A 23152-nucleotide genomic window follows, 5' to 3' on the forward strand; every position below is an offset into this window, starting at 1 on the left:
AACAGGACTTAAGAAACAAAGAACTCCTGCTCATCTGGTTGAACCACTACTAAATATCCCCATGCTGCTAATCACATGTATGGTGTATAACATGTGAACACCGTTATATGTTATAGACTGTGATAGACAATTTGTTCCAGGAAAGTTAGAAAGAACTTGTGACTTTAAATGAGCATCATTATTCCACAATACTGTGAAATTCGGGAAATTATGTAATCACTTAATCAAAAAAAAAAAAAAAAAGAACCTTGGGGAAGGTAGGGAGGGAAGGGGTGGTAGGGGGAAAACAATGGAGGGGGTAACTATGCTCAATAGGAAGTGTACTCTTTACCTCACTCATGTAACTGTAACCCTCTGTATAGCATCTTTACAATAAAAAAATAAAGTACTAAAGGAACAAGAAAAAAAAAAGATGCAAGGTTGAGAATATCCTTTTCTTTGCAATTTTGTCCTTAAACCTAACTACTGGAGAATTAAAGTAGGAAAGTAACTGATTAGACTTCTAGTAGCCAATAATTTATTGAACATTTTTTGATACCATGCACAGCTTCATTAACTTCTATAGCTGCCTTTTGAGTAAAGACCAGTACTAGCCACACACACAAAAACCAGTACTAGACACACACACACACACACACACACACACACACACACACACACACAGAGTGTTGCCCAGGCTTGTCTCAAATTCATAGTTTCAAAGGATTCTCCTGCATAACTTGGGTGTAGAGCCGCCACCACACAGACACACACACAGTGTTGCCCAGGCTTGTCTCAAATTCCTAGTTTCAAAGGATTCTCCTGCTTTAGTTTCCTGCAGAACTTGGGTGTAGAGCCACCATACCTAGCTAATCACATTAAAATTTTTTTTTAAGTTTTTGTCAGTTGTGGGGCTTCAGTGCTGTCTCTGAGCTCTTTTGCTCAAGGCTAGCACTATACCACTTTGAGCCATGGCTCCTCTTCTGGTTTTCTGGGAGTTAATTGGAGATGAGTCTCATGGACTTTCCTGTCCAGACTGGCTTTTTGAACCATGATCCTCAGATCTCAGTCTCCTGAATAGGTAGGATTATAAGCATGAGCTACCAGTGCCTGGCTAATTACATTTTTAAACTGAGGAAAATATAGTACAGAGATTAGTGATTTCTTAAGATTAATCAGCCAGTTGAACGAAAGAAAGCTCAAGGCCCTGAGTTGAAGCTCTAGAAGAACAACAATAACAAAATTTTACTAACCAGCTAGTAAATGAGATAGAGCTAGGATATGCAACAATTAACTCTGAGCTTTTAAACTTTTTATTTTTTTGGGTCTGGTCGTGGGGCCTGAACTCTGGGCCTGGGCACTGTCCCTCAGCTCTTCAGCTCAAGGCTAGCACTCTACCACTTGAGCCACAGTGCCACTTCCGGCTTTTTTCTTTTTGCTTATGTGGTGCTGAGGAATAGAACCCAGGGCCTCATGCATGCAAGGCAAGCGCTGTACCACTGAGCCACCTTCCCAGCCCGCTTTTAAACTTTTGGCTAGTCTGCTTCTCTCAGAAAATTGGTACCTTTTAAGTAGATTGGCAATAAGGAGGCTCCAATAAATAAATGAATAAAGTTTGAATTTTTGAGTGCCTGCTAAGTCCCAGGCACTGTTCCAGATGCTTGACTTACATCTATAAAAAAATTGGAGCTTACCTTCTACCAAAAGCAGACAGGTAAACAAACCAACTAAGTAAATTGTGAACAATATATTTGAAAAGTGACAAATAGTAGAAAAATAAAAATAAAAAAAGGAGAGCAGAATCAGAATTGGTGTTGTTGAGACAGTATCTTGGGCAGAGGGAGCAGCAAATTTTTTTTTTCCAGTCGTGGGGCCTGAACTCTGGGCCTGGGCACTGTCCCTCAGCTCTTCAGCTCAAGGCTAGCGCTCTACCACTTGAGCCACAGCGCTGCTTCCGGCTTTTTTCTTATGTGGTGCTGAGGAATCGAACCCAGGGCCTTGAGCATGCAAGGCAAGTGCTCTACCACTGAGCCTCCTTCCCAGCCCGGGAGCAGCAAATTCTGAGTTGGAAGCATGTATAGAGCGTTTGAGGAAGTCATTGTAGAATGTTCAAGGAACATTCTACGAACATTCTACAAGTGTGGCTGAAGCTGACAGGGTAGAGAAGATGCAGATGAAACTCAGAGATGTTGGGATGAAGAATGTGGAGAACTTGTAGACCGTAGACCCTGAGAAAGTGTAATTGGAGGACATTATCTGATTGCTGTTGCGTTGAGAATTGGGAGGGATGAGGCCTGGGTTAGAAGCAGAAACCACGCAGGAAGCTATTGAAGCAATACAAACTAGGGGCAGTGGTGGCTCAGGAGGCTGCATAATCATAATCAAAAGCTTGTTTGAGATCTTCATCTAGGCATAGACCTTCACTGTCCTCCCAAACACGAGAACATCTGTAAACTAAGCTAAAAGACATTTTTTCTTTGTTAAGGATTTTGCTGGCTTATGTGGTCAAAGAGCCCAAATGTGCACTGTATCTGCAGGAATTGTGAGGCAGTCTCTTCATCTTTCCCTGCTTATAACTCTTAAGCCTCAAATAGCAGGACTATGATCCTCTTAGAGAAAAAAATCTGGGTTCTCTTGCCCCTTTCCAATTTTTCCACCTAGGGTGAAAAAAACAAACTCTCCCACAGCTTTCCCATTAGAGATATTTAAAGAATTAAGGATCTTAGGAGTTATTGGCTGAGCTCAGTTCTGCTCTGATGTTGACAGCTTTTATTATTATTATTTTTTCATCTTAACATAGTTAGATGGGTCTCTAGGTGTCAGGTTTCTATGGGCTCTTGCTTTAGTTGCACATGAAAGGCCAAAATGACCAGAGAGCTTATCAGATGTAGATGGGAATAAATACAAAAGAGGCTTGGACTAACAGTAACCCAACAGAGGTTCTTCCCTTGCCCCCATGTCCTCTTTCACCTGACAGTGCATCTATAGGGTGACATTCATTCTGCTTTCACAGATCACTGGATGGGGGTAAACTGTTTTCTAGATATCACCAGTTTAGGCTGAGGTCATAATAGAACCATTTGCTGGTCTAGGTCTAAAACATTCTGCTTGTAGAGGGTCATAAATGTTCTAGGTCACTGTCATTTTGATTGTCTAAAGTCCTTAACTTTAGCTTTGAGCTATCATTTAGCAGTGAGAAGTTAAAATTTCATGGAGAGATTCCAGGAGACACAACTCAACTTAGTTTACAGTTGTGATGTGGAATTGAGATAATGTACTATTAACTTTGAGAAAGACAACACTTTTCTACAGGAACTTCTTAGTCCATTCCCATTCTAGTCATACTGAATGGAGAATTAAGGAGCCATGAGTTTTAAGGACCTAAACTGGGTCTGCCCAAGGATTCCTCACAGCAATATTTTAATTATTAAAACAGGATATGTGAAAAGAAAAATCTTTTGGGAGTTATTTATGAGAAACAGCCTCTGTATACCTCATCTGCCCTTGAACAGTATATTTGCCTTCCCTCTGTGACTCCTCAATTATTTACCCTCCTTTCTCCCTTTCTGTGTCTTCTGTTTTCTCATTGTCTGGTTCATTTCCTCCTGAGTGTTGACATAGTTTCTTCACCCTACATAATGCACTCTCACTGTCTCACCCCATCCTGAAGACAACCTGGGATAAGTTCTAGACCTAGACCCAGAAAAGGAGAACCTGGGCTCTGGTGGTGTGTCTCCTATGTGATCCTGAGAAGGACCCAGCTTTTAGTGTGCAGTGAGTCAGAATGACTTTTTACTTTCTCACTGCCAGTGAAATAAATAAATGCAAGAACATCTTGTAAGGCTACAATGCTTATGTAAATACCACCATTTATATCACATCAAATGATAGTTGTAGTAATATAGATAACTGAACCTCTGTGACTATAGGTTATGTTGCCTTGGGACTGAAGAGAGTGAACTGCTCTTCCAGGAAGTCATACCAATTTTGATAAGGGTCTATCCCAGGCTTTGGATTCTGAGTCATGGTTTTGTATCTGAGTAAGGAGACTCAAAGGATGAGCAGCAAATTCATATATTTTAAAATCAGAGCATGTTTATAAGAGCAAAATACCAATTCGGAGTCTTCCTACTTAGCTATGTTATGGCTCAACAGTCATTTCTCTACAAGGGCACAGCCTCAGGCCACATGGCAGTCTAGATTTCATAATAACCTTACAGCCTCAGTTGCTTTTTTATCAAGTCTGTAGTACCAGAGGCCCATCTGCTTTGTTTTCACAGATATCCTAGATTGCTTTCTAAAATTTCATAGTTGAGTTCTATTTTAGTAACATTTTTTTCTGACAGATTCATTTTTATCAGTTCAATAATTTTTGAGAACCTAACTCTATACTCAGCTTCCTAATCTTTGGACCTACAGCAGTGGATAAACAGACAAAAACCTTTCCTCTTGTAGAGACTTTATGAAAATGTACAAAACTTTTCTTTCATAGCCTAAGGAACCTCAATGAAAGCAACTGGGAGTGAGGTTGATCAAGATACATTCAATAATGTATGACATGTCACAATGAAATCTTCCCTGTACAACTAATGTATTCTTATAAAAATACTTCTTTCCTCCAGGTAGTTAAAATAGAGTGGGTCCACCACAAAACATGAACAAGTTCAGATACTGGGCTTCACACTTGATTTCTCTATCAGAACTCACTTCCAGTTTGGAAGTAGAGGCAAGAACATAGTGAGCTAGGAAATGACTCCATAGTTGTAGAGGGAAAAAGGTGAATAGACATCATACTGATATTGAGCTCTGGCTTCCAGAGTTTTCCTGGGAAACTGTAGAGTGGAATAAATATGTAAACAAGAGATACCTTTGTAGTAACAAAGAGAGATAGAGAAATAGAGAATGGGTTTCTGATTTTTCACATATATAGTAATTAGAAAAATATTAAAACTGTTAAAATATAAAAAATTAATTAGTACTGTTTTAAGTCTAAATGCCACAAAAATCAACAGGTCATTATAAGTCAAAGGAGAAAGGTTTGGTAAGATATAAGTTAGGTGTGGTGGTATATACCTGTAATCTCAGCTCTTGGGAGAGAACTGTTGTTCAAGGCCAATCTAAATTACACATGGCAAGACATTGCCTCAAAACAAAACAGAAAAACAAAAACAGGGCTAGTTAGGTAGTGAACTCCTATAATCCCAGCTGTGCTGGAGGTAGAGGTAGGAGGATTGTGTCTATTGGTCCACCTGGGCAAAAGTACAAGAGTCTGGGTTAGGTTATATCTTCAGTTGCAAAGTGCTGGCCTGTTATGCTTTAGTCCCCGGGTTCAGTCATCATCACCAAAAAAAAAAGATACACACATAAAAGTCTTTTTTTTTAAGTGCCAAATCCTACTGGAAAAATTACTAGTGGCAAAAGGGATATGAGTGTGGCTCAAGGAGTAAAGCACTTTCCTAGCTAGCACAAGGCCTTAACATTCAAATTCCACTAATGCCAAAAAAGAAAAAAAGAAAGAACAAAAAGAGAAACACCCACAAAAATAAACAAAAATGAACTCCACATAATTTAGTATTGATTTCTTTGTAATGAGATCTTTATGATCACTTAGATTTATTGTTTAAATATATTAAAGTCACAAATTACAGGATGGTAGAAATACTCTGCTTTTCTGATATGTAGTCACTAGCCAATAACACAGACCTATATAGACTAAAGCCTTTGATAAGGACTTTTGTTCAGATTTTATCGTGAATGTCCTCAGATTCAGTCAATCTTAGAAAAAGAAAGGTAATATTGTTGTTCTTCTAGGTATCTGTTCCTTTTATAGTCCTGCTTCTAATTAAAAATCAACTTTAAAGAAGTCTTTTACTTCCACTGTCCCTATTGTGTTTGGACATAAACAGGTAGTATGGTATTGCTTAATGGAGCTCATTATGCCAGATTCTTTGTGTTAACAGCTTGTATGTTTGGAGTAAACTTTGTGACTCATTACATTATTGGAACTTTCCAAGACATGATTGGCATAAGCAATATTCAGGTGCCATTTCCACTGATTCTTAGGTCCTCATAATTTACTTTAGATGGATTAGGAGTTCTCAAATTTAAGCTTACATTGAAGTTTATCTTGTTTTTATATATTCTTTTCTATTTAATTAGAAGGACCCCAATTACTTTTTTACTTGACTTTTAAATCTGTGTTTAGATAGTCACCAGAAGCTAAGCTGTTCAAATGGCTCTTCTTTTCTTGGTGTCTCTTTTACTCTAAGCAATGCCTTTGTTGCAGATGGATAATGCCCAGGACCTGCTCTCCTTTGGTGGTCTTCAAGTGGTGATCAATGGGCTAAACAGCACAGAGCCCATGGTGAAGGAGTATGCTGCATTTGTGCTGGGGGCTGCCTTTTCCAGGTGAGCAGCATGGATGGATTCCTGTGGGCCTAATTGACTTGATAAGGTTATGCTTCCACTTTTGCACATCTCTACTCAATAGAGTGATGGACAAGTGAAAGTCGAATTTGGTTCTGTCTTTAGAGAGGATTTTTTATCCATGCTATCACCATCTATGACAGTCTGCTCCCTCCATTTTACATGTATGGACATTTAATAACCAATCTGAGGTGATACTCAGTTTTAGTAAAAGCCTACAAAAAGGCCAGCCACAGATAGGAGGAGGGAAAGGAATAAGATCTTAAAAATTGACCCCCCCTTTTTTTTTGGGGGGGGGTCCAGTCGTGGGGCCTGAACTCTGGGCCACAGCGCCATTTCTGGCTTTTTTCTTTTTGCTTATGTGTGCTGAGGAATCGAACCCAAGGCCTCAGGCACACAAGGCAAGCGCTCTACCACTGAGCCATCTTCTCAGCCCAAAAATTGACCCTTTTGACAGTAAATCTACATCTAGTGATGAATAAGCCTAACCAAGGAAGGCCTTTTGAGAGGAATGTATCTTTCCCCAGTTGTCTGGAGCCAATCAACATGCAGACAGGTTATTGGTTTTTCTAGACTGCGGTTTCTTTGGAATTTCAGTTAGTCTAGCTTGTTCTAGAAGACTGATCTGCCCAGAGCGGGAAGACAAATATTAAAAAAAAAAAAATAGATGTAGCTGGGCGCTGGTGGCTCATGCCTGTAATCCTAGCTATTCAGGAAGCTGAGATCTGAGGATCGTGGTTCAAAGCCAGCCCAAAAAGGAAAGTCTGTGACTCTTCTCTCCAGTTAACTACTAGAAAATTAGAAGTGGCACTGTGGCTCAAGTAGTAGAGCGCTCACCTCAAGCTGAATTGCTGAGGGACAGCGCCCAGGCCCAAAGTTCAAGCCCCACGACTGACCAAAAAAAAAAAGAATGGTGCCCACAAATGTTCTCATCCTAAAAAGTTAGGATATCTTCATGCTGTATTTGCTCCATTGAATTTCTAAAGTTCTTCACATTTTTGAGTCTTTTTTTTTTAACCAGGGCTGAGAACCGAACCCAGGGCCTTGCGCGCGCCAGGCGGGCGCCCTTCCGCTGGGCTAAACCCCCAGCCCCTCTTCACATTTTTGAAAATCTTCTTAGGACTATTTGTACAAATAAAAATAGGTACAGATATTATGGTTCTGGCTGCAAGGATAGACTGGTAGCTACTAGAATTGCCTTGGTTTAGATTGAGGTTTAGAATGTTACTCTGAACACATTTACTATTGTGGGTTTTGTTTGAAAATATTTTCCTTGGTTTTTATCTATACTTAAGATCTTTGTTTATCCAGAATCTGAAAGTAATGCTTTTGCATACTGAAAGAGTTCAACATCTTTTCATAGTAAAATGAAGTCAGAGCTAGGAAGGCCAGAAAAATTGTTCTTTGATGAGTGACTAAGAATATTGAAGGTTTTTATATCCCTATCATTGTTGGCCTTGAGCTTCAAGCCCTTGTTGTTCTCTAGACAGCCTCCAGGGCAGCTCCAGGAAAGGTGGAAAATCTCAGTTCCTCTGTTAATAGCTTTAGTCTCAGGCCTAGGGAAGTCCAGGTTCTTCTCATAGAGAACGTACGGAGGCTTTTCATGTCAGAAATGAACTAAATCAAACATTAACCTCTCTAAATTCTTTGTAAATTCTTACCTTACTCTAGAGTAATTTCTCTCTAACTTCAATATAAGCAGATTGTGTTAAATAGCCCTTGACACTGCTTTTGGAAATACATACATTACACAGGAAACAGAAGAGCATTTTCATACCATATCCTAGTTAAGGGAGATTGAGAGACTTGAGACACATACATTGGGCCAATAGCAAACCATAATTTACCCAAAGGTAGTTCCAATATGTTGTATTATTAAGACTTCTTCATGATTTTATTAGCATAAGACCATGTAAACATTTATGTAGCATTACTAAAATTTAAATAGAGATAAATAAAAATATTTCAATTTAGTGTTTTGGTGGCAAGCAAACTGCTATATTCAAAATGTTCTAGTTGGATTTTTGATAGCTCACTGGAGGGCTGTTATAGTGACAGCATGGTATGGTGCCAGAGCTTTTTGAAGCCAGCAGCAGGCTCCCAAACACCATGAAAATGTCAATGTTTTATGCAAAGAGGAGCTTGGTGCAAGTTAAGAATATTTCTGTGGAGAGAAGCAGGTTTCAGTGCTGTAGTCTGATGTGTATTATTTACTTTTGATTCCTTAAGTACTGGCACTGCACCTAACTCATCCTAACTGCTCCTTGCATTTGCATGTCTGCATACATTCCCCATATGTACACATGACACGACTGCATTGATAAACTTACTTTTATCAAATGGTCTTTCAAGAGATAGCACCTGAAATCTTGGTCTCTCTTTATGCCCATGTACAACCTTTCTGAACTTCACCTTATCTTTTTAGCTTGTTAATTGTGCATTTCACAAAGTTGATACCAAATACCAAAGTATATATTAAGCACTTGTTCAGAATAAGGTGGTATCACTGGACACTGGTGGCTCATGTCTATCTACTACTAGCTACTCAGGAGGCTGAGATCTGAGGACCAAAGTTTGAAGCCAGTCCAGGCAGGAAAGTCTGTGAGACTCTTTGGTCCCACGAACCACCAAAAAGCCAGAAGTAAAGGTGTGGCTCAAGTAGTAGCTAGTGGAGCACTATAGCCTTCAGTGAAAAAGCTACGGGATCCAGGCCCTGAGTTCAAGACCCAGTACTGGTAGTAGTAGTAGTAGTAATAATAATGGTGGTAATAAAAAACAGCTGGGTGCTGGCTCACATCTGTAATTCTAGCTACTCAGGCTGAGCTCTGAGTGTTAGGAAAATGTAGGAGAATGGAAAAGGAATAGGCTGTACTCAATCATCAACAGGCAAGGAGTGTTTATTGAGGAACAGCAAGGGCACAGACCTTTCTGCGGGTTTGGAGGTTGTCCAGAGAGTTGGGACAAGAGCCAGGTTTTTATAGGAGGTCCAAGCAAGGAGGCAGAAGTTAATGAAAAAGCCACCAGGTCAAGGCAGGTGGGGGCCTTTCAGTTGAGCCCACAATGGGATGTTTACAGCTGGGCTTAGGTAGATTGCCTTGCCTGCTCTTCAAACAAGCTCACACACCTGGGATTTTGCCTGGAGTCTGTATGGGCCTGGGACAATAGGATGGGAGTCAATCCTTCATATTCCATCTTTAGATACATAAAATGATTGGGCCAAGAGGGGAAGAGGCAAGTCCTTCATATAGGATCTTTGGATATATAAGAAAAATTGGGCTGTGGGGAGGGGGTGAGGGAAAAGGGGGGGAGGGGATCATGGAGTTATGAGAACAAAGCAGATTCCCATCACTGAGGATCATGGTTCAAAGCCAGCCTGGGGCAGGAAAGGCTATGAGACTCTTATCTACAATAAACCACCAAAAAGCTAGAAGTGGTGCTGTGGCTCAATTGGTAGAGTGCTGGCCTTGACAAAAAAAAAAAACAACTCAAGGACAGTGCCCAGGCCTTGATTTCAAGCCCCAGGATTGGTACACACACACAAATAAATAGTAACAATCATAAAAAGTGGTATCAATATTATTATCACCCTAATCATGATGTGTCTAAAAACTATCAATCACCCCTGTAAGGAGGTTTTATTATCATTTCTTTCTTTACTAAAAATCATTTTCTCTTCTGTAATGGTATTTATGCTATACCATACCTCTTGGTGTTACTCTGGCTGCTTCATGAAAGTGTTTATTTTCCCACCTGAGTTAATTGCTTAATAGGTTTCCAATGCACGTTTCTGTGGCTGAAAGAGTTATCTTCCTCAATGTTAAACATTAAGCAATTACTTCAAGATCAAGAAGAGAAAGATGACAGAAATGTAATTGACATAGGGACTAGAATAACATTTGTTCTTTAAATATTATTCACAACCAATTATGGGTTATGCACATTTATTTTCTGTTGTTTATTGTCTGTGTATAAGACAGGTCAAACTCTTATGTAAGATCTGCAGGGATAGAGATGCAGATGCTTTTAGTAGATTTATCGTTTGATGTCTTTAAAAAACAACAACAAAAAAACCTTCTTTAATTCAAGTAAGTTATTTTCCCTGGCCTTCCTGTGACCTGATTTCATTTCATGATGGCAATTGTGTGTGTGTGTGTGTGTGTGTGTGTGTGCATGTGTGTGTGCATGTGTATGTGTACACGCATGCACATGTGTGCACACCCACACGCGTGCATGCAATCTGACCTACTGGGAGTCTCAAACAAGGTCTTTGTGTTTCTGAATAAGGGAAGTCTTAGACCTTCTGAATTTCAGAGGCCATGCAGCTTTCTGTAATTTGGTTTTAAATACACTACTTTTAAAAACTGTCCTTTTGGGGCTGGGAAGGTGGCTCAGTGGTAGAGCGCTTGCCTTGCATGCCTGAGGCCCTGGGTTCGATTCCCCAGCACCACATAAGCAAAAAGAAAAAAGCCAGAAATGGCACTATGGCTCAAGTGGTAGAGTGCTAGCCTTGAGCTGAAGAGCTGAGGGACAGTGCCCAGGCCCAGAGTTCAGGCCCCATGACTGAACCCTGCCCCCCCCCCAAAAAACAAACAAACTGGCCTTTTGCTTTCCTTGTCTGGTATATAACCTTTACCATTTACCTGTCAGGAATTAAATTATGAAAGTGGTGTGCTTGCCCCAGGGAGCACTTGTGCGTCCTTGTGTCTCTGCCTCAGTCACTTATGGTATCTTATATCTATCTTTAATAATCCTATTCTCATTGGCACATGTATGAATGCATGTAATATAAGAATGCATTTTATGTATGTAGTGTTTTTATTTGAACACGTGTGTGCAGGATGAAATGGAATCTAATCCAGTACAAAAAGAAATTTATATATGCCAGCAGCGATGGAGAAATTATGTTCCTTAGGATACCCCAAACCGGATTTTCTTCTAACCCCTCTCTCTTTTTGCATTTTCTGTGGAATCTCCTTGTCACATTTTGTATTATATACATTGCTTTATAAAAATGAAGATAGCCACATATGGTGGTTCACACCTGTCATCCTAGCTACTTAGAAAGCAAAGAAGGGGAGGATCATGGTTTGAGGCCAGCCCAGACAAAAAGTTTAAGAAACCCTGTTTCAACCAATAAAAACTGGATATGGTGGTACATGCCTGTCATCCTAGTTAATAAGATGATCACTGTCTAGGGTGATTCAGATATGCATATTCTACTCTCTCTCAAAAATAACCTATGCAAAAACTGCTGTAGGGAGGACTTGGGGCTCACATGGCAAAGCTCCTGTATAGCAAGCATAAGACCCTGAATTCCAATCCCAATACCTAAAAAACAATGTACAGTGTATCTCTCCAACTTTGCAGACTCCTGCCTCATACTCTGTTGATAGTTCCCTCAGTTGTTCTCCTTCCACTGAGGTGTTACCAATTTTTAACCATCAGATCAGTATTATATATTACTGTGACCCATATCTGTCTACTAGTTTTCTCTTTCCTGTAGCCCTCAGTAAATTTCAGTGCTTGTCTATACCTTCTCCTTGTTTTTCCTGATGTGTTTAGTGGGCTTGCTGAGGACCAGCATTCTCAGTTCCATTGGCTATTGTTTACTTCTGTCATCTATTAGATATCTTGATACTTGTTTCCCATTTTTCCAGGCATCTCATAGTGTGCAGACATCACCATTATTATTTCTTACATCTTCATGTCTTCCGTTGAACATACTTGTCCTTGAGGCATGTTCTCCAGCTTCTGCATGCTTTTCCATTTTCCTTGTCACCATCATTATTCATTACTCTTCCCACTCAACCCCAATGTGTGCTCAGGTTACCAGTTAACACTCTCCTACCACCAACTGTCCATCACCTCCAAAACTACCAATGTGTATTTTCCTTCCCTTTACTTCTAGACATATTCAAAGAATAGATAACAAGGAAAATAAATTATGTGTAGTTCTATTATGTAAATGTACTCAAATTCACTATTCCTATAATCTGGTTACTATATCCTTGAAAATGTTCAAGAGTACTTTGAAATCACTGACATCTCTGTAGAGTTAACAGTTTTTCTTGGAAACTACTTTCAGGTTGCCGTGTTATTATAGTCTTTTGGTTTGGAAATGTCTGTATTAATTTCTTTCCCCTATTTTTTTCTTCCCTCTGCTGGGGATCCAACTCAGGGCTTCACAACATTCTAGGCATTGATCTACCTCTATCATTGATCTACCTCTCTAGCTTTCCTTTTCTTTTTATGACATTATACTCATATTCCAATTGTAGCCACTCACCAAGATTTTTCCAGTCTCATTCTTTTCATTTTTTTTCCCTTAGTGGTCTATCTTTGTCTGTGATTTCAACTCCTGCCTCATTTTTCCGGAAGTCTCATTTTACATTTTTATCAGACTATCATTGCACCTCAAACTCAAGGAGGAGAAAGTTTAACTGATTGTCTTTCTTATAAACATTATCTTTTTATGTATTCTTGTTATTATGATTATTGTAGTTACCCAAACTTGAAACTTTTGAATGATACTTAAGACTTTGCTTCCCCTTGAACTCTCTCATTAAGTTGGTGAACAAGACCTGTAGATTTTGATATCTACTATTGTTATCTACTAAATAATTCTCCTTTATCATATGCTTTGATTTGAGCAACTTGTTTAAGAAGAGTTAGTTCCTTTCTCTGTTACTAGGAAATGTTCCATGAATAGTCTAAAGCAAGTGTGGACTTCCATTGTTTGTGGATATGTATTGGTTTAGATTGGTATGTCACACAGTTTTGACTAATGAGACATAAAGAGATATTGATTAGGAAACATCTAGAAAATATTTTGCTCTTCTGAGAAGAAAAATAGAGACCTTCTCTACTTCTTGCCTCGATTGCATTTATCTTGGAGCTGTAAAAGCTGCTGTGGACCAATGAGGTAAGAAGCCCAAGGACAAAAAGCCAACAGGCCAGGGAAGAAAAAAGAGGGGAGGAGGCTGGGCTGGATCGTACTGCTAAGCCACTAGTGATTTTGGAACTGTGTACTTGCAGACTTTCTTGTGAGAAGCAATTTAATGTACTTTAAAAAAATCACTAGAATTTATCCATTATTTGCAACTTGAACATATATTCATATTGATAAATCCCCAAATCCTTCTCAAATATTTTTTTATTTTTATTTTTATTTTATTTTTTTGTCGGTTGTGGGGCCTGAACTCTGGGCCTGGGCACTGTCCCTCAGCTCTTCAGCTCAAGGCAAGCGCTCTACCACTTGAGCCACAGCGCCACTTCCCCTTCTCAGATCTTTTAAAAATCCTTTAAAAATTACTCTTCTTCATAGTACTCATCTCAATTTGTAATGATATATTTGTTTGATTATCTGTTTCCTGGTGCTATCCCTTAGTAGACAATACTAAGGGGGATTGGATCCTATTTTTTTTAATCTTCATCTTGCTATTTCCCTAGTGTGTAAGACAGGGCCTAGCATTAAGTTTGTGCTCCAGAAATAATTAGTGAAAGAAGAAATGAAGAAATAAAGTGATACTAAGGAAATTATTTCTCATAAAAATTTTGGTATAGTGGAGAGGGCTATTTTTATCATTAATGATGTAATAGTAGATGATTCAGACCATAGCCCATGGAAATGAGTGTGTTACCCACTGGCTGAAGGCCCAGGAAACAAGTTAGGGATTGGGATGAGGTCAGACATTAGATTTGTCAGCATTTAATATAAGTTTATTGGTGGGATTTTTTTTCTTAGTAGTATTGAGGATTGAATTCCTCATGTTTGCTAGGCAGGTGCTCTATAACTTGAGCCACACTCCTGGCCCTTAAATTTAAGTTTAGATGTGACCTCTCCTACTAGCCTGACCTCTGTCTCCAGTTGTTAATTTTCTCATACCCCCTCAGTGACAATGGAAGGCTCAGATAATTTGTTTCTGATAAGTTGGTTAGCATAATAACTGAGATTGATCCAAGCAGTTGAGTAGTTATAGCTTTGCTACATTCAAAGTCTCTGATTACTTTTTTCAGATGGCAATTAATGACAAATGGAAAATGAACTCTAAGCCTGTCCATTTGTTTTGATGACTACAACAGAAATGAAGATTTAAAATTCTAGGGAGGGAGGTACCACTTTGCTTGATGGAATTGTCCTTTCAGCATTTCTTTTGAATCCATCTCTGTGATGTGACCCTGGTCTCCATATCTTTTTGTGGCTGCCTTCAGACTTTTTTTTGTCATTGAATTCCTCCTTTATATTTCATCCTCTTTTACATTTCTTCCACAAAATGGGGACTGAACTCGGTGCCTCAAGCTTCCTAGACAGTAACTTCAGCCATCCTCCAGCTTTTCTTTTCTTTTTTTCTTTTTTGCATTGGTTATTAATGAAGTATGTTCTTGCTTCATGACCCAGGCTGAAATTTTCCTACTTTTGCTTCTGTGTAGCTGGTGATGACAGGTGCATACTGTGTTCAGCCATTTTCCTCCCCTACAGGTGTGATAAAAAGTGTGCATGGCTATACCCAGATGGAGTTTCATGAACTTTTGTGGCTTTGAACCTCAATTACACCAGTCTTTGCCTCCCAGGCAGTTAGGATTGTCGCCTTGAATCATTGCATCTGACCAAAGTTTTTTTCTTTGTCTTCATAGTATTTGGTGCCTAGACCCCTAAATTCACTTTTTTTGAGAAAAATAATTTTTTACTGAGATTAAGTGATTACATAAATTTCCAAATTTCATAGTATTGTGAGACAGCAATACTTAGTCAAAGTCACAAACACATTTTAACCTTCATAAGGCAAATTATCATCACGGTCCATAATGTTTTTGAATTCTGTGAGCATTGACAACACAACCATTTCTTCCACATTGGGTGACATGCACACTTCCCTCATTTTGGTCAGTGTAAGCTGTTCCTTCTTTCCCTCCCTCCTCCTGCTGTCCCCAAGTTGCTTAGTTCATTTTCATCAATGTCTAGTGCAGCTGATGGGCCCCTCTGTTATATATTTTCCCCTGTTTCCCTCTGATCCTATGCCCTCCTCCTAGATTCCCTCAGATGTACACGCATACACACACACACACACACACACACACACACCCATAGAACATGGAGTCACTTAGAATGATGCAACAAATTGAGTGGAGGTCCTTGTTTCTTGAGTCCTGTTTACTTTGTCATATTTCCTTGCATTTTGGATTTAATATCCATATATCAGGGAGACCATGTGCTATTTGTCTCTCTGCCCTTGGCTTACCTCACTCAAAATGATTTGTTCTAGTTCTATCCATTTCCCTGCAAATGCCATTATTTTGTCCTTTCTAATGGCTGCATAATATTCCATTGATGTAGGTACCACAATTCTTGGATCCATTCATGTGTAGTGGGGCATCTGGGTTGTTTCCATATTTTGGATATTGTGAACAGTACTGCAGTGATCATGGAGGTGCATGTGTCCTTGTATCCTGATTCCTGTTGCCCAGGGTAGATGCCTAGGAGTGGCTGGATCATAGGGGAGTTCTATATTTAGCTTTCTGAGGACCCTCCAGACTGCTTTCAAAGTAGTTGTATAAGTGTACATTCCCACCAGCAGTGTAATAGGGTTCCTCTTTCTCCGCATCCCCTCCCTCCAGCATTTGTCATTGGATGACTTTAGGATGTGGGCCATTCTGACTAGGGTAAGGTGGTATCTCAGGGTTGTCTTTATTTGCTTTTCCTTTACAACCAGGGATGGTGAACATTTCCTCGTGTGTTTTTTTGCCATGTTTATCTCTTCTTCGAGAAGTCCCTTTAGTTCCCTTGCCCATTTAGTAATAGGTTTGTTGGGTTTGGGAGTTTCCTATATATACTGGATATTAGCCCCTTGTCTGATATATTGCTGGTAAATATTTTCCCCATTTATTTGACTGTCTTTCTAGTTTGGCAGCTATGTTTTTAGCTGTGCAAAACTTTTTATTATAAGGTACCCATTCGTTGAGTTTCTCTCTAATTTGTTGTGACCCTGGGACTCTAGGAAGTTCCTGCCTGTGCCTATACATTCAAGTGTCTCTCCCATTCTGTCCTGTAGTAGTTTCAGAGTTTCAGGTTGGTGTTAAGGTCTTTAATCCATTTTGAATTGATGTTAGTGCATGGTGACAGGCTGGGGTCCTCTTTTAGTTTTCTGCATGTGGCCACCTGTTTTTCCAGTACCAGTAGTTGAAGAGGCTTTGCTTCTTCCACTGTATGTCTTTGATTCCTTTGTCAAATATCAGCTGATTATAGGTATGTGATTTTATATCTGGATCTTCTAATCTGTTCCATTGATCTTCCGGTCTGTTTTTGTGCCAATACCAAGCTGTCTTTGTTATTATGGCTCTATAGTAGAGCTTGAAATCTGGTATCATGATCCTCTGGCATTGTTTCTTTTGCCTATAATTACTTTGGCTATTGTAGGTCTTTTGTTGTTCCATATGAATTTTTGGATTGTTTTCTCTATTTCAGTAAAGAATGTCATTGGGATTTTGATGGGAATTACATTGAATTTGTGTATAATTTGGTTTGGGGATGAGTGTGGTATTGGCTTCAAAGAATGAGTTTGGTATTGCTCTCTCTGTCTGTGTTTTTCAGAAGAGCTTGAGGAATATGAGTATTAGTTCATCTTTAAAAGTCTTACAGAATTCCATAGTGAATCCATCTGGTCCTGGGCTTTTCCTTATTGGAAGACTTCTAATTGCTTCCTCTATCTTATTGTAAGTTAATGGCTTATTTAATTCATCTATTTCTTCTTGGTTCAGTTTGAGCAATTTGTATTTCTCTAAAAATTCATCCATTTCTGCTAGGTTTTCCTTCCTTTGTGAGCATAATTCTGGAAATAGTTCTTTATAATTGTTTGGATGTCTTAGACGTTTGTTGAAATTTTTTCTTTGGCATCCCTGATCTTATTGATTTGGTCTCCTCTCTTCTTTTTTTAGTTAATCTTGCCAGAACTCCATCAATTTTATTGATTTTTTTTAAAAAAATAAAACAGCTTTTTGTTTTATTAATTTTATTTATAGTTTTCTTAGTCTAATTAATTTCAGGTCTTATTTTGGTCATCTCGCTCTATCTAGTGACTTTGGGTTCATTTTTTTTTTTTTTGCTTTTCTAGCAGTTTTATTTGCATCATGAGATTATTTACTTGGTCTTGTCTCTATTTTTTTGATGAGTGCACTGAGAGCAATAAATTTGTCCCTCAGGACTGCTTTTGCTGTGTCCCACAGGTTTCTTTGGGATATATATTCATTTTCATTAAATTGTAGGAACTTCTTAATTTCTTCTGTGACCCAGGTGTTGCTCAAAATGTGTTGTTCAATTTCTACCGTATGCTTTGTTATGGAGAACTAGCTTGATTCCACTATGGTTGGATAGAATACAAGGGATTACGTTAATCTTCTTTTATTTGCTTAAATTCTTTGTATGAACAATGATATGATCTATATGATCCATGGGCTGCTGTGAAGAATGTATACTGGGTTGTTGTTGGGTGGAAAACTTTGTAGATATCAAGTAAATCTACTTGAGATATGCCATCATTTAATTCGGAGGCTTCTTTCCCAATCCTCTGCTTGGTAGACCTATCCTTTGGTAAGAATGGTGTATTAAAGTCTCCTAGTATTATTGTATTTGGATCTATTTTTTTCCTGTAAGTCTGAGAATATTTGCTTACTATATTTGGGTGCACCAGTGTTTGGAGAGTATAAATTGATAATGGTGATATCCTCTCCTTGGATTGTTCCCTGTATTAATATGTAGTATCCTTCTTTGTCTTTTTGTATTGATTTTAATGAAAGTTTATTTTGTCAGCTATCAGGATGGCAACTCCTTCCTTCTTGCTGGGAGCATTTGCATGGTAGATCTTCCTCCACACCTTCACTTGGAGTTTGTTTTTATCTTTGGCTGTGAGATGAGTCTCTTGAAGACAACAAGTGGATGGATCTTGTTTTCTGATCCAATCTGCAGTTCTTTTCATTTGACTGGTGAATTGAGTCCATTAGTATTTATGGTTACTATAAAGAGGTGCATTGTTTTTCCTGTCATTTTCCTACTTTCCTAAGTTTTTCTTCTTTCCTTTCCTCCTGTGCTTACTAAGTTGATCTTCTAGTGATATCTGCCTGATATGGATCCCTGATCTTGATTGTTTTCTTCAGATTGTAACCCTCCCTTAATATTCTTTGTAATGCTGGCTTATTGTTTATGAATTCATTTAGTTTTTCTTTACTATTAAAAAATTTAATTTCTCTGTCAAATGTGAATGCTAGCTTTACTGGATATACCAGTCTGGGTTGGCAGTTATTGGTTCTCAGGGCTCGGATGGTACTTTCCTAGGCTTTCCTTGCATTCATTGTCTATGTGGAAAGATCTGATTTTTTTCCCACAGTAGTATAGCTCCTTCTTTGCTTTTGCTGCATGCAAGATCATCTCTTTATTGTTCAAATCTAGAGTTTTTACTATGATGGGCCTAGAATTATTCCTCCTGGGATCTTGTTTGCTAGGTGTTCTTTATGCTTCTGTGATGTACATAGATTTTCTCTTTTAAGACTGGGTACATTTTCGGTTATAATCTTATTGAATAGGTGTTGCATCCCTCTGTTCTGGTATCCCTCACCTTCACTGACACCAATTATATGAAACTTAAATTTCTTGGTACTGACTGTTTGTTCTTGGGCTTCCCTTTGGCATATTTTGAGTGTTTTTTCCATTTCTGTGACTTTTTTCCAGTTGCTGCATTTTGTCTTCCGTACCTAATATTCTACTTTCCATTTCATTCACTCTACTAACTATGGCTTCCAATGTGGTTTATGTGGAGGAAATTGAACCTCTTATGATTTCTATGTTAGTTCTCGAAGTATTAATTTCGTTTTTTAAAGAGGTGTGTACTGCCTCTTTTTTTTTTTTTTTTAGTGTATCTCTTGTTTGAAATCCTGGATCTCTTGACAATTCATTTCTTAGTTCTTTAAATTTCTGATTCATTTCTTGCTTTAATTCCTGAATCATGACATCTATAAGTCTTGGATGTAGCATTTGTCTTCCATTTCTTTTTTGCTTTCACTGGAATTCTTCCCTGGATGGCTGCTGGCTTTTGGTGATGGTTTGCTGTCTTGGTTATTGATGAGTTGTAGTTTTTTGCTGTGATTTTTGCATGAGGTTTCAGGGATTATTGGAGATGAATCCCGAACTCTTAACTGTTTTGGTCAGTAGGTGGCTGCCTTCACTTGGTAGTGGGTTGGTTCCTGGGTCAATTGTTGAAACCTGTCCTCAGCCCTCAGCTGGCTGAGACTTTGCCCAGTCTCAATTCTGTTGGGGGAGGGCCAGACCTTCAGCTGCTAGTCTGAGTAGGGCTCATTCTTGTTAGGTTCTGGTGGGCAGACACACTCTACCCTCTGCTGAGGTGTGCTCTCAGTTCCTGACTTCAGTCAGGGACAGGTGGTTTAGACAGCTTGGGCTCTCACCTGGGACACTGGTGGGGCTCATTCAGCTGCCTGCTGGAGCCCACAGGCAGTTTCTGCCTTCAGTCAAGGACTGGCAGCCTAGACTGTTTGCGTTCCCTCCCAGGGGCACTCTTGGCAAAACCAGGTGGGCTGCATGTATTCCACCAGTTGCTGGAGCCCACTCACCGTTCATGACTTTAGCCAGGTACTGGTGGCCTAAGCTGCCTAATTCCCAGCCCAGGATACACAGGTCAGGTCTGGCAGAACCTAGGCTGCTAAGTCTCTCGCCTGGGACACAAGGGTTGGACTTGACACACAGGTTGGACTTCTTCCACTGCTGGCTGCTTGGGCCTGCAGGCACCATTCCCAACTTCAGCTAGGGACCAGCTACATTCAGGCTCCCTCCCAGGGGCCCTCTTGGTCAACCCTAGTGGGCTGGGTGTGCTCCATTGGTTGCTGGGCACTTGCACAATTCCCAGCCTAGTGGGACCAGTAGCTCAGGTGGTAGGGGGAGGGGCCTGGGTCAAGCTCTAGGGGTTACCACCAGCACTGGTCTCTTGGGATGGGGGAAGGGGCATCCCCCATGAAGTACTCACAGCCTGGAACTGATTGGGGGCTGTCCAGTGGTGCTGTGGCAGATTGCTGTTTCTGTGCACTGTCGACCCTGTTTCATGATTCTTGAGATGATTGTGGGCTGGGCTGGAGGCACCAAGTCTGGGTATCACAGTCTCTATTTCTGTCTCTGTTTACACTGTCCAGGTCTGGCACCAGCACTGTGGGAGTCTTTTGCACCTGCGTTCTACAGACCACTGTGGCTCTGGGCTCCCTGGCAGCCGCGGACCAGGCCCCTTTGGTGGCTTGGCATAGAGCCACGCTGCTGGCAAAGGGTGGGGGAATGGTCTTTGCAATTTTCTGTCTTTGCATAGGTTTTGAAGTTTTTTTCTTTCCTTTTTTCACTTCCTGTATTTCTGTGGGTGTTCGCCTGTTTTGCTGTTGTCAGTCCCTTGGGGAAACCAAGCATTGGAACTCGAACTTTCTATTTGGTTGGAGAGAGCTGTGGTGTTTCCCTACTGTCGATCATCATCTTGGGTTCCCCCCTCCCCCCAAAAAACCCCTCACTTTTAACATAATGATTTCTCTCCATCTTTTCCTGCAACAAAACTGAAAGCTTTTAGTGGGACCTGGTACCCAAATCTATGCTCTCCACAGCATCTTTCACAGAGAAACTTTGTATCACTGCTTAGAGCATAAATGATCCAACACAAAAACTGAAATTACCAAAAACTGACAACAGAAAGGAAGTCATGAAAAACAAGGGAGCTTCATCTTCCATGCTTTGTTTGATTTTTCTTCCACTGAGTAGGGATTATGTTTGTAATTAAAATTTAAAGACTAAGCAGCCAAACAGAACTTTTTTTTTTCTTTTTTTTTGCCAGTCCTGTGGCTTAAACTCAGTCTGGGTGTGTCCTTGAGCCTCTTTGTGCTCAAGGCTAGCAGTCTATCATTTGAACCATAGCACCACTTCTGGCCTTTTCTGAGTTGTTTGTTGGAGATGAGTCTCAGACTTTTCTGCCACAGCTGGCTTCAAACCATGATTCTCAGATCTCAGCCTCCAGAGTAGCTACGATTACAGGTGTGAGCCACTGGCATCTGGCTTGAGACTTTTATATCTAATACATTTCTAAAGAAACAGTCTTCATTCAAAATACTTGAAAATGCTACATCAAATATTTAAATCTTTCATTAAATGCTTTATTCAGCAAACAAGAAAGGATATGATCAGTTAATCAGAGAGGAAAGGATGGGAGGGGAGAGGTGTGTGTGTGTGTGTGTGTGTGTACGTGTATACATAAAAACTTAAAAGAGAAAAGTATAAGCGTATATACACAATTCCTAGCACTTTGTTCATATTTTACTTCCCTTTTAGTTTAACATTACAGCCTGAACTATATCAGTTTATTATCTAGAAATATTCTTCATTCTCTTCTGTAATTAGTATTCCATGAAATAGATTATATAATTTATTAAATTGTAACTACTTAGGGACATTTGTGTTGCTTCCTTTCTTTAGCTGTTTCAAACAGGACTATAATGAGTAACCTTGAGCACAAATCTTTTTGTGTGTTTTTAAATGTACTTTAGAGGTGGAATGATAGATCAGTTAAAATGAACAATGTTTATGTGGTAGCCATGGAAGGAGAAAAGAATCCTAAAGCCAAATACAATTCATGTCCTGAGATATTTGAACATTGAATCTGAATGCTGAATTTAAGGAAAGAACATTGAAACTGACAACTATCTTGGGGACATTTGCCATTCCTTAGTGGTCAAGAGCTTTTAGTTTTAGTAAGTTTCAAAAGTTGGGGGACATGAGGCAAACATAGACCCTATAACTCAGAAAATTAGAGAAGTGGAAATCTTGCACTCAAAAGAAGTTAGGAAAGCAATTTGGCTTTCACTGCAAGGGAGAAGAGTTCCCCCAAAAGTCTTCATGGAAAGTAGTCCTAGAGTACATTGGATTGGATATCATACTTTGTGTGGCTGAAACTCTGCAAGCTGAGAATTAAATTTGAAATGATACCAACAAACAATATACTAGAAAAAAATCCTTGTACTTCTTTCTCACAGATATTGAAAATATATATATATATATATATATATATCAATAGTATGTGCCATTTATATTTTATTATTTATATATTTTTATTTATGGCATTTATATTTTTAGAATGCACACACTCTAAAGAATAAACACAAAAAATTGTTATGAAACAGGTAAAATACAGTTCACAGAATAAAATGCAGATTTCTTAATTATATAGAAGAATGTGTAGCTTTGCTCACTAGGAAGATCAGTTAAAACTGCAATGAGATACTATTTCCTATCACATTGGCAGAAGTTCCAATAGTTGATTGTATTCTGCTCATTGGGAAATAGTATCATACATTGCTGGTGGATTTATAAAATGGCAGCACCCCATGGGAGGAAATCTGCTAAAATCCAAACAAGTTGCATATATATTTTATTCTTTGAAATGATATTCCCACTTCCAGAATTCTTCCTCTATAGTTTTAAAAATATAAAAGGGGGGGCTGGGAAGTTGGCTCAGTGGTAGAGTGCTTGCCTTGCATGCCTGAGGCCCTGGATTCGATTCTTCAGCACCACGTAAGCAAAAAAAAAAGCCGGAAGTGGTGTTGTGGCTCAAGTGGTAGAGTGCTAGCCTTGAGCAGAAGACCTGAGGGACAGTGCCCAGGCCCAGAGTTCAGGCCCCATGACCGGACCCCCCCCAAAATATATATATATATATATATATATATA

The 23152-nt window shown here is 39.4% G+C and overlaps 1 protein-coding gene across 3 annotated transcripts in view; it reads left to right on the forward strand.

Moving 5' to 3' along the window:
* The window catches only part of Sil1 (SIL1 nucleotide exchange factor), a 278466-nt gene that overhangs the window by 198117 nt on the left and 57197 nt on the right, over positions 1 to 23152 (forward strand). For all 3 annotated transcript variants that reach the window (XM_013020449.1, XM_013020448.1, XM_013020447.1), the window contains one exon: positions 6266 to 6387. In XM_013020449.1, the coding sequence (XP_012875903.1) occupies positions 6266 to 6387 (122 nt within the window). The remainder of the gene's footprint in view (positions 1 to 6265; positions 6388 to 23152) is intronic.

The sequence above is a fragment of the Dipodomys ordii genome, unplaced genomic scaffold (genome assembly GCF_000151885.1).
Source record: "Dipodomys ordii isolate 6190 unplaced genomic scaffold, Dord_2.0 Scaffold50, whole genome shotgun sequence".
Taxonomy (NCBI): Eukaryota; Metazoa; Chordata; class Mammalia; order Rodentia; family Heteromyidae; genus Dipodomys; species Dipodomys ordii.